The sequence below is a fragment of the Pipra filicauda genome, unplaced genomic scaffold (assembly GCF_003945595.2).
Source record: "Pipra filicauda isolate LSUMZ 115617 unplaced genomic scaffold, ASM394559v2 scaffold169_size1572857_pilon, whole genome shotgun sequence".
Lineage (NCBI taxonomy): Eukaryota > Metazoa > Chordata > Aves > Passeriformes > Pipridae > Pipra > Pipra filicauda.
In genome coordinates this window covers 215,348-228,085 of record NW_024104206.1, presented here as the reverse complement: position 1 = coordinate 228,085, position 12,738 = coordinate 215,348, and the positions used below count along the sequence as shown (strand labels likewise).

The window sequence follows — 12,738 nt, the reverse complement described above, 5'->3', positions numbered from 1 at the left end:
GCATAGTTTGTTTGTGCCTGCAGGATGCTTTATTAATAATTAAGACAGTATTCATTGTGCTGAGACAGAAAGCAGTAAATTTTTAAGCATGTATACGTGCACTCGGTTAGAGCATGGTGCTGATTACACGAAGGTTGTGGGTTTGATCCCCATGTGGGCCATTCACTTAAGAGCTCGACTCAGAGATCCTTTTGGGTCCCTTCCAACTCAGAAGATTCTGTGATGCTAACTTTTAAATCATAGACAACTAGCTACTAAAACATTTCATTTTAAAGTCTAATGAAACAAAAGGATTTTTTTTTTCAACCATAGTTAAATTTAAGTGATCTTTCATTAGGATATTTTTCACATCTTAACAAGAACACTGGATGTGGCATTGAGGCTCTTAAAAATGTTTTTGCTTGTTAGGAAGTTGCTATTTGCCCACTTAATCATGGATTTGATAAAGGACTGTTCCATTTGGGCACAACAATATCTTTTATAATGGAAACGGTTAAACAGAGAGTTGTGTGATGGTAAAATCAGCATCCTTTGAGGTTTTCAGGGCTTTACTGTACATAACAGTGGGGCAGTTCATCTGATTTAGTTGTACTTTGTGCCACAGTTTGAACTACATGACTACCCTCAACACATTCCTTAAAACCTAAGTTTTTCTACTGTTGTAACATCAGTTAGTCACCTTCACTGATAAATTTGGGGCATCCTTACTTGCATTGTTATTTAGATCTAGGAGAAAATTTAGAATCTTTCAATAGGTTCTCAGTGTCAGATTGCTTATTACCATTTTTATTTTTTTTAGCAGTATTTTTAATTGCTAGACAAAAGATGTAGTTACTGTAAGATAAAAGATGTTACCCTAACTCAAATCCTCTTCTTTTGGGTTTTTTTGGACAGGTTTTCTTTTATTTGGGCAAATAAGTATATCTTGTCAGTTGAGCTTTGCCAAAGAAATTTAAAATCAAAGTCTGAGATGATTAATTTTCCTGTTGCTAAAACTATTTATAAGTATTTATAAGCATAAAAACAATGAAAACTTCAAATCCAAGTGCAACTTTCTAATGAGATTGTCTCTCTCCCACCCTTTTATGTGAGAATCATATAAGTGTGTTTGATTTAACCATTACTGTAATTTCTTCATGTCAAAACTGCTCTAGATGCTGGAGTCCTGGTAGTTGTACCAGCCTGTGTGTGAATATCTTTTACTGTTTCTGAAGGGCTGCCAGACATGTCGTCACTGTTAATTTTGGCATCTTTAGGTATCTCTTATTTCACAGTTTTCCTTTCCTAATACTTTTTGGTAGATGGATGCGTAGCTAGTGCCTACAAAGGACTGCCACTGGGAGGGATAAAAAAAACAAAACAGAGACTGTTGTAGTTGCAGATTGAGAAAATTCCAACACTTTGGACATTCATCTATATGAATCCATTGCAATAGATTTCAGAAAGAACTTTGTCAGGGAGTACTCTTTGACTTTGTGGAGTGAAATTAAAGATCACTGATAGCCTAGACTAGTGGATTTCCAAGGCATGTTGTCAAGGTTTTTCTCCCTCAGTGTTTTCAACAGTGAGATTTTAAGTGGGAGTTACATAATTTTAAGCTGAAATTTTAAAATATGAACAGTAAGTATAATTTTTCTTCTCTGCTCCAAAGACTGTTGGTAAATAAACAATTAATAACATTTAATATTCTCCGATTTGTCATGGTGTGGTACTGTGTTTAAAAGTCTGCTGAAAGAGCCAGTTCTTCAGGCTCCTGATACTGCCATTGTACAGGGCAAGAAAATAAAGTTGGGATAAGAGAAGTGTGTATATGAAAATTAATTTAATGTATTGCAAGGTAAATTTAAAGTATTTCAAGTATTAAAAATTTTTATTTACAACTTCGAGTTTGATACACATACCATGACATTGTTGTACTATGATTAGTTAATCTGTCTGCAGGAAATGCTGTTGTGAAATCTTGGGATGAATTATATTTTCAGTCATGCATGTCTCTGTGATGGTAGATGTTATCCTCTTGTACTGTTCTCTTTCAGGAAGAATTAATGTTGTAGTAGATTTAGATGTTTTTTCTACTCTTGCATATTAAAACAGCTTTTAAATGAAGTCACTAATTTTCTTTTTGAATGCAGAATGTTCAGATATTACCAAGGAATGAGAAATTTTACTTGTACTAATAAGTGTCTGTGAAGTTTCAGATAGTAGTCTAATAAAAATCTTGGGTGAATAAGGAGGTAGAAATAATTTTAGCATTCATGCAGTGATAAAGTTTGTTCAAAACCATATAATGCTGTCAGCTGCTTTCTGTGACCTTTCAAATTAAGCTGTATCTTCAGAATATCTCAAGTTGGGAGTTAAAAATCCTGTATCACTTGTAAAGCAATTTAATGCCATGGTTACTTTACCTTTCTCCTTACAGTCCCTGGGAATTTAAGATTTAATAATCTGCTCTGGAGTTATTTCACCAGCTTTATTTGGGATCTTCAGCCAGGGCTTTGCTTTTGTGCCAGCAATGTAGGTGGAAATTTGCAATGTTGTGTCATCAGTGTATTTTTAGGATCGTGTTTTGCTCCTTTTGGTAGATGTTGGGCACTACTGAAGTATTGAAAATCGGTTAGACTAAAGAAGACAACATTGTGCTAAACAGTATCGTACTGTGTAATAAGCAAATGTCTCACCCTGCGTAACTGTAGACTATTCAGACACAGTGGAAAAGTATCTTTGACTCTATACTCTTTCATGTGATATGAACTGATAGTATATTTAAGGGAATACATGCTGTTTCTATTCCTCCTTATAGTTAAAATACAGATTTTCAAATTTTGAAAGATGCTACATCAAAGAAAGTAAAAATGCGGGTTGGTTGTTTTTTTTTTCTTGGAGATTCTCAAATAAATTAAGGCAAGTTTGGTGTATCTTCATGCATGTATATCTGTTTTAAAGTGTAATTTATGGTACATGTAATGTCTTAATTTTTCCCCACAGGGATCTTAAGAACAACCTTATTAGTACTATAGATCCAGGAGCTTTTCTGGGGCTTTCATCTCTGAAAAGACTGTAAGTAGTATATCTAGCTAGTCAGTTTAAACAAAACAAACACAACAACCCTCAGAGAGAGTAAGTCTTAGGTTCTGGAAATGTAGACAGCAAAGCTATTATATATTAAAAGTTGAATATATATGCTGTCTAAATTTATACACACACTCATGCACACATGTGTAAAACAAAGCCTGCTTTCAGTCTTATGACTGAAGAACATCCGCTGCTTGTGGCTTGGCAGTCGCACTGTTCTCACTGACAGTCTCTTGTACTATTCCTTTCTTCTTGTATTTCAGTGGCTTGAAACATCACTGGGTGAATGTTTATTCAGAGCTTTGATGCCATCAAGTCTTTTTTTGTTAAATGCTAAACTCCTTACGATTTTTTTTTTCCATAGGGCAGAGTGGAACATAGAGTCCCTTGCTATTAATATTATGCTGAAGTTACTGCGCTGTTAATGCTGCTTTATTGAAGGTTATGCCAAAATTCCCATTAACACATTTTTGGGGGATTTATGCCTTGGCTGTAAAAGTTCTGTACCAGATGAAACTAGAAAAACAAGATTTTAGCATGTTGGCTTCTCTTTTTTTTTTTTTTACCCTTATTTTTTTTTTTAACACCAGATTTTTGGAATGTGTGTAACAACTTTTAAGTCTTGGTGATTTTGCCACTACCTCCTTCCCACCCCTGCTTTTCTTAATTTTTTATGGTATATATGTTGATTTGTCACTGATCTGGTTCACTTAAAAGGAAATAATGCTGGTAATTGCACTTTTGAAAACCTTAAAAATAAAATTGAAGGACTAGTTCTAGATCATTACTACTTGCAAGGTTAATTTTTATTCCTTTAAGAATGTTTGGCAATTTGATTTAAGACCTATATTGAAAAATATATAGCACCTAAATATTTATCTAGATATAAATATAGAAGTAGTCTTATTTATGTATAATAAATGTACTAGTATAGGTCTCTGACGTTAAAAAATTAAATGATGTGGCACATGTGATGAATATGCTATATTAATATGAAAGTTTATTTGGTAGGGATGTAAGCCTATCCTTTTCTAAGAGAATTTCCCGATGAGGCTCAGCCCGTTGAACTGTATGTGGGCAATTATAAGTACTTAAGAAATGGATTAAGGAGTCTATATGCATGTGTATACAGCTATATAGCAGTACCTTGGGGGTTTTGCTGAAAAAGACCAAATATATATGTGGTGCAATCTGTTACTCATGAATCTTAGTTCATATACTTCTGTTAGCAGACTGTATGTCATTTGAAAATAAACCAGTTCATTCTAATTTTTCCTTTTTCCTATTTATAGAGACTTAACTAATAACAGAATAGGCTGCCTGAATGCAGATATATTTAGAGGACTTGTAAACCTTATTAGATTGTAAGTATAATTTGTTTTATATAAATACACCTAAGTTTTAGCTTTATGTAAGTTAACATTCTTTGTTTCAAGCGGAGTACTTTGTTTAAGTGTGGGTTGAAAGACAGACAGCTTTGTTACTCAGTAGCAAGCTTAAAGAGCAGTGGAGCCAACCCAAACCATACTATTCCGTGCTCTGTTGGCCTTGGCAAGTTTTCCAGTTTCTCAGAAGGTATAGCAGGGGAGGTGGAAGTGACTAGCAGACTGTACAAAATATTTTCCTTAGAAAAATATTTCAGAGTTTTAGAATCTTTTAATATCCATGCCTTGTAACATGGCATCGGTGTGGGTATGTTTTGCTGGCTTTCTTGCATGTTTTGTAGTTCTTCATTTACTTTAGAGGATAACACGTATGATTATGAAATGTTTCCTTGCCCTGGTTTTTGGCTTCTTTCACTGATATATTTTGTTTATATATATATACATATACATACATACATATATATATATATATATATATATATATATAGGAAGTGGTATGTATAATATTTTTAAAAAATATTCTAATTGATCAAACATGCTTCTTATAGCGTGTTAATAGGAATACATCAGTTCACTGTGAACAGAGTTTTCAAACTTCTTGAAAGCTATGCTCAACATGTGCTGGTTGTTGCTTTAAATAAAAATCAAGTATTTGCATTCACTTTTTTTCACAATCTTAAAATTCTTCAGCTAAAACAGAAGTATTGGGGAACAGTTTATTTTGGGATATTTTGCTAAGCTATTGACACCTGATTATTATTCTTACAGTCTTGTGAACTATGAGAGAGTGTCATAATAGTATATTGTAGTTTTTAATAATAGTGTTATCTTGAAGAGGATGGGCATTTTTTATTTCATATGTTGGTTTTTTGATCATAAGTTAAAATCATGATACTTTTATTTCTCAGGAATCTTTCTGGAAACCTGTTTTCTACAGTTACGCAGGGAACGTTTGATCATCTTGGTTCACTGAGGTCTCTGTAAGTACTTACTGCATCTAATCTTAATTTGCATGATCCCTTGTGTTCTTAACAAAAAAACATATTATATACACTTGCTTTGTTTTGCATTTTTACTTTTAATCCTCTTAACTGTTTTTTCTTATCTGAATAAGCACTTGGCAGGTGTATGTATGTACAGATATTTGGGTCTTTGTACAACCCCCCTCAAAAGCTGCTCGCTATTTGTTACATAGTTCTGAAAGAACAAAGCTCTATTGGCATCTGGGCTTCCAAAAGTTTTATTCTGAATTTATCATTTATAGGAAATAAATAGCATTTTATACCTCTATAACAAGGGGAACAAATACTTTTAAGAAAGATCTTAGTCTCTGAATAACAGTATAGTTTTGTAACATGTAACAGTGGGTACATCTCCACCTCATGTTATTTTGCTCTCTTAGAGTCATGAGTTGTAAGGAAGAAAGTAAATGAAGAAAATTCAGTGCTGATGATTAGCTTGCATTTTTTCCTGGTAGTCATGACAATTGGCTTCCTGTACTGACTTTCTCAGAAACTTTGATTTCTGGCTTTGACACTTGAGTTAATTTCTTTTTTATAAAAGCAAATGTTTCTTTTCCTCCTCCAGCTTTTAATTGTAAGTTTTTATTCCTGGTGTTTTAACTGGGTATGTAAAGATTACTGTCCAAGAACACCACAGATCAGACAGGAGAACCTGGATATAATCCTTGACATTAAAAATGTGTGTATCTGGAGGAATTCCTGTGAACAAACACCAAATGAAGTTTCACAGGAATGTTGATTTCGGGTTTGAAATGTTCTGCCTGTGATGTTGTGTTGTCCTCTAGACATTTGTAAATGAAAAAGAAGTTTTCACTAGACTATGTTTTGGTATATTTTTAACTGTTTCTAAACAGATAAAATACTAATTTCTAAAATCAGTTCATATTAATGTCTTTTAATTTAGCTGACTTCAACAGAGATCTGTGGGGAGGTTTGGTATAACTTTTTAGTAGAAAGTACTAACTTAACAGAAAGACTCTATGAATCAGTTAAAAACCTTATGATTTTTAGATAAAGCAGACTAAAATTGTGTGAATAGTGGTTCTGGAAAGAGAAATGGGTGAGAAGCTGTTTCTCTTAATTTTACTGTTAAAGTATTTGATAAAATTAAGCAATGAAGTGTGTTCTTAAGTTATGATGCATATGCATGAACACCCTCCATGAACAAAACTGCTAGAAATTTTTTCATGTGCTAGTATTAGATGTTCCTCATTTATGGAGAGAATTCCTTTTTTTCAGGGAGTGTGTTCTTTTGTTCTCAGATCACAGTTTGCAGAGGATTAGAGTGTATTCTAGTGGGTAGAGGCCGGCAACTCCACTGTATTCTGGAGTTTCACTGCTTATTCTCTGTGTGTCTGTGTCAATGAAAGGCATTGCACAGCTGTTGATGTCAAGCTTTCAGACCTTGGAGTTTTGCGGTTTATCACTGTAAATACCCATTTTTTGTTGCAGAGAATTTCAGACTGATTATCTTCTTTGTGATTGCAACATACTGTGGATGCATCAGTGGTTAAAAGAAAGAAATATAACTGTACGCGAGACAAAATGTGCCTATCCCAAGTCACTTCAGTCACAGACGGTGACTGGTGTTAAGCAGGAGCTTCTGACCTGTGGTAAGCACTCCTGGCAACTGATACTTGTTTTCTAAAGCATTTTATGTTCTGTTAATATTAGGGAAAAAACTTTCTCTGCTTTGTTTTGTTTTCCTAAAATTCAGCACTTGTATGACAGTGGTAATAGCGAATCCTTTTCAGAGGCTGAATTTTAGTTGTGATTCAGTGTTGCTTGCTTTTGGAAATAAGTAAATTGATGATTGTGGATGTTAGTCTGTAGAAGCAAAGGATGACTAGCATTCTCAAGAGAGAAACTCCTTTTTTCTGCTAACCTGTGTTTTTCAGAGATCTTTACCTAAACTTCACAAGAGGAATTGGAAACTGATAATTTCTTTCCAGAATCTAGCTTTCTGACTTTAGATGTGTGAATTATTCTAATCCCAAATTTCTGAAGTTAAAAAGGTCTTCAATTACTTTCCTACATGATGATTCTGTTCTTAATTAGACTTCTCGTGACAAAACCATTATCAACTTGCTTAACGTCTTCTTTTATTACAATTATTCCGTCTGTAAAAATTAAAATCTATATGTATTTGTGATTTTTGAGTCTTAGTAGTGAGAAACTGTGAAGAACTAAAATGCATAAATGTATTTTTCCTTCAAATTTGTTTTTCACTCTTTCGTATGTGGGCTAGCAAAAGATTCCTGAAATGTAGTAAAGGAGTACACATTTTGAAAAAGAATATGATGATAATTTGTATTTTTCAATATCTGATGCACTAAATGTTTATATAAATCTTGCAAGATGCAATTTACAAAGTTATATCAATAATTGATACTGAGTGTATTTTTCTCCTTTTTTGAAAATTATGTCTATAACAGATTCTTACTATTAATTGTGGGTTTATTTCTTGAATTCTAGAACCACCGCTTGAATTACCGTCTTTCTATATGACTCCATCTCATCGTCAGGTTGTCTTTGAAGGAGATAGTCTACCCTTCCAGTGTATGGCTTCGTATATTGATCAAGACATGAAAGTCCTGTGGTATCAGGATGGGAAGATAGTGGAAACAGATGAGTCCCAGGGTATTTTCGTTGAAAAAAACATGATTCATAACTGCTCACTGATTGCAAGGTGAATCCATAGGGAGAAAACGTATTTCCCACTCCCTGTTTTCTGCTCTGATTTGGTGACTGTTTCCATAACCAGTAAGGTCCCCTCATATCCTCACTGAATGAACATATGTAGGCAGAAACATCCCAAGTAGGGAAGTAGTCTGTAACTTCACATATCTCCTCCTAACTATAAATTCTGAGGAAGGAGGTCTAGAGATTTGATTAGTCAAACCTACATGCTTAAAATAGGATTAGCTAGAGCAGGTTGCCCAGGACTGTTACAGTAGGGTTTTAATTTTTTTCAAGTTTTACTCAATGCAGTTCATGTAAAATATGTTTGTGGTAGGCCACATTTGTTCTCTCAGAATATTAAAATGATGAAAATATTGAAAACAAGGCATTTAACTGAACTACTTTTGGATTCCTCACTCTAGACTTACTCAGGATCTACAGAGTGGTTATATATCCTGTAGTTGTACTAGTAAATTAGTACTTTGATCCTTATAAGAAATCGTGCATTTGGAAATTTGTTTTAATTTGGCCTTTCTGGAACAACTGAATGGTTTGTGTTGAAGAGCAATGATAACACATAAGGAATTTGGACTTCTCATTTCTTCTTTCTGAAGTCAAGGGACTTTTTCCCATGGCTGTCCTTTTTCTTCCCTACCTTGGCAAAATTGAGAGTTTGAAGAATAGTAAATAATTCTCTATTAATTACAGTACATTGAGTTGTAGATAGCTCTGGTTTTGTAAGATCACTCATGGTTGTATGTAATTTGTTTCTCCATTGTCTTTCTGTATATCATCTTTTGGTAAAGCTTATATGAATTTTATTGCAAGACTGAGTTTTATTTGTTTGTTTTATCTTCCCAGTGCACTGACAATCTCAAACATTCAGGCTGGCTCCACAGGAAACTGGGGTTGTCATGTGCAAACCAGACGTGGGAATAACACAAGGACAGTAGACATTGTGGTCTTAGAAAGTTCTGCACAGTACTGCCCTCCAGAGAGGGTTGTGAACAATAAAGGGGATTTCAGGTGAGTAACATCAGGGTTTTTTTCAGAAGAAAGTCCATTTAATCTCGTTTCTAAGATTTTATGCTTTAAAGGCACCTATGTGGATGTTTTCATGTAAACTGTGTTTAATAGATTACCTGTTTAAAAGTATTATATGCTGACAGAAGTGCATGAAACTATACCATGAAATGTTAAACTTTCAGCCAGTTAACACATCCTTGAAAGATAAGGAAAGTAAGCTATTATATTTGAAATATATAAATGAAATCATTGGAATAGAATTAAACTTTTTTAGATTACCTGTAAGTTAGAGTTGGACTACATACTGTGATAGGGTGATTTCCACCAGGTTATAATTCTCTATTTAAAATCTTTCTGCTCACATACAACAGAATCACTATATGAGAAGTACACAACATAGTTTGGGGTTTTTCCCCCATTGTATTAGAGTAAGTAATATGAATGGTGCTGCTTCCTTTTAATGATTGTTGGGACTGTAGTGGCAGCTCTGATGTTCCACTGTGTTGGGTGTTGCGGAGTATTTTATCTTTTGTTCTTATCTCTTCACCTGTTTTCCCTTTTCTGATCTTTCTGCTGCTGGTTACTCTAACAACACGTTACTCCTGGAGGTGCCAGCTGTAACAGATAGCTTCTGTATAGATTCTCTATATGTAAGGTAATTCCCTTTATAACTACTCTGTGTTATACCTCCCTGCAGTAGCTCCTACTGAGAATTAGTGTATGTAATAGCATTGTGTTCCCTATGGTGCATAGGGTTTCTTAATGTTGTAAAAACTGCTTTTATCTGCTCATTTCACTTTTCTTATGCTGCTTGGCTATGTTGATCTTCTGCTTGGTCTTTTGTTTACAGTTATAATGTTTCCCTGTGTACATTAGACTTTTTTGAAGTCATCATCTTTGTACACAGTCGGTCTAAGACCATAAATCTTTTATATTAAGAAATGAAAAGTAAGTTAAAGCATGTTGTTGGGACATAATTTGTGGGGGGAGGGAAGACAAGCTTTCAAGTACAAAAGGCCTCCTCCAGTTGTAGCTAAAATTTAAGTAAAGTCCTGGTTGAGAGCATTAGTTCCAAGTTCATCTTCTTTATGTTCATTAGTTGGACAATTGCTGGCTGAGTATGAGCAGCTATTAGTAAAGAAAGTAGTGTGAAGATCACTTACTGCACAGAGGCAATTTGGAACTACTGAAGAACTACACTTTCACATTGTAAGGAGTTATTTATATAAGAAACTTTGTGCATATCTTCTTTTTACACTGTGGTGGTTTCAACTGGAGGGATAAGCATTACATTAGAAAATGAGAACTTCCTGCTTAAGGTAAAAGGCGAAGAAAGTCAAACAGATGCATGCTGTATTCATCAAAGAACACATCTATTTAAATCACTTATGCTTTTTTTTTTTATGATACAAATGTGAATCGTTCTTCTTTGATTAGCCATTAAAGGTGAAAACAGATGGTAAAGGCTTATTTCAAAGTGTTTTCCATTAAATTAACCTGTGCTGTTCAGTGACTGTTCAGTGGAATAGGATTTACCCCCTCTGGAATTCAGTAGAAAGAAATAAGATTTCAGGAAATGTTCAGCTTATCAAAAAGTTCACGATATCTGGGTTTACTATAACAGACTTCCACTCATAACTTAGGTAGAGTAATAAGAAAGAGTAATTTTTCACCTTTGAGAGCATATGGAAATAAGGCTTTGACTAGTGAGAAATGCTTCAGAGCAGATGGCTGTAAATGATCCTAGGTGAATTTGATTTTATAGTTTTTTAGTTGGAACTGGTTAGTCATTTTAGCTTGGAAGGTGTTTCAAAACTGGCATCTAGACTTTTATCCCTGCAGAGATGGGATAGCAAAGTAGCAGAAAACGTTTGTCTTCAGTGTCTTTGGCTCAGTAATAGTTTAGTATAGTTTATAAAGGTTAGGCAAAAACTTCATCATAGAATCTATTTGCTTTAATTTAAATATTCTTTTAAGTCTTACTCAGCTAATATCCCTGAATGTGTTACAATCAATGATTAAATTGAAAATACAGTTTGTATGTTAAAGTGCTTCCACTTCAGTAAATCCTTTAACTGTTATGTTTAACATAATTTTATGATGGTAGTTGATAGAATTCTTTCTTAAATATAAGAATTAACTTTTTGAGAGCTGTTACTCCCTGGGCATAATATATTTTAAAATTGTAATTATCATGCTAAATTTAGAGAATTAGTAGGATGTAATAATTAAAAAATACTGGACTATATGTAAGCTAATTAAATTATGATATAAAAGCTCATTGTAACTGAAAGTTATTGTTCATTTTAAGAAATGAATGCTTTCAAAACAGAATTAATATATATGAAGGAAAGAATTCTTTTATAATCTCATGGACTGGCTTTTTTTTTCCCCCTGAAATGAAATTACAGTACTTAACATAAATGAGCCATCTTTTCCCCCCACAGCTGTCTACTCTTATGTATATGTGATAAATTTTGAGCACCTAATTATAAAGAGTAGTGAAATAAGAGTGTTAATACAGTCCACATTTGCACTTCTGCTAGCAGATAGGTAAACTGTGAAAGATATTGAAGATTAGACTCACAAGAAATTAAGAATACAGACTTACATAGCATTTGTTTGGATGGTGAGAATTTCATGTCATTATTCACCTTTTGAGGCCTGCTGGAGGGATGTACTCTCCAACTCCTTTGAAAGAGAATGCCTCCTCAGCTCGTCTCATACAGGTATTGGGAGGAAACAGTTCATGACTGAGAATAGTACAGCTTAACATTCATTTAGCAAAAATAGGGAATAAAGAGAATGTAGTTGAAGCTGGAATCAGTTCCCCTATCCTGGGTTGCAAAGCAACTCATACCCATAGGTGGTGTATTGTGAATGAGAGAGGGAAGAGGATAAGGGACACTGTTCCTCACAAAACATTTCTTTTCATGACACTGTGCATTTGGATTGGTTTTGTGTATGTGAGATTATGGCAGAAAGCTGTGAGTTTTAAATTGCCCACCTTCTATGTCTGGTTTAGTAGAAAGCTTTCCAATTCATTATACAAATAATACATTAGTTTGAACAGTAAAATGTGTCTGTAGATATCTAAATTCTAATGGGGCTCCGCATGGCTCTTCTTAGGCTGTGCTCGCTTGAACATCTTACTTATGAATGACTTGGACACAGGACTGGAAGGGATACTAAGCAAGTTTGCACATGACACAAAACTGGGAGAAGCTGTTGACTCCCTTGAAGGCAGGGAGGCCCTGCAGGGAGACCTTGGTAAATTAGAGAGAGGATTGAGCAATCACCAACCATATGAAGTTCAACACGGGAAACTGCTGGATTCTGCACCAGGGATGGGGCAACCCCAGATGTATGTACAGACTAGGGAATGAGATGCTGGAAAGCAGTGCCATGGAAAGGGACCTGGGGGTCCTGATCGATGGCAGGTTGAATATGAGTCAGCAGTGCCCTGGCAGCCAGGAGGGCCAACCCTGTCCTGGGAGCATCAGGCAAAGCATCGCCAGCTGGTCAAGGGAAGGGATTGTCCCACTGTGCTC

At 34.6% G+C, this 12,738-nt stretch overlaps 1 protein-coding gene across 1 annotated transcript in view; it reads left to right on the top strand.

Annotated features, from left to right (window-relative positions):
* Positions 1-12,738, top strand: part of ADGRA3 (adhesion G protein-coupled receptor A3) — a 55,939-nt gene that overhangs the window by 18,528 nt on the left and 24,673 nt on the right. The window contains exons 3-8 of the mRNA XM_027713793.2: positions 2,986-3,057; positions 4,365-4,436; positions 5,366-5,437; positions 6,932-7,092; positions 7,955-8,168; positions 9,023-9,187. Of these exons, the coding sequence (XP_027569594.1) occupies positions 2,986-3,057; positions 4,365-4,436; positions 5,366-5,437; positions 6,932-7,092; positions 7,955-8,168; positions 9,023-9,187 (756 nt within the window). The remainder of the gene's footprint in view (positions 1-2,985; positions 3,058-4,364; positions 4,437-5,365; positions 5,438-6,931; positions 7,093-7,954; positions 8,169-9,022; positions 9,188-12,738) is intronic.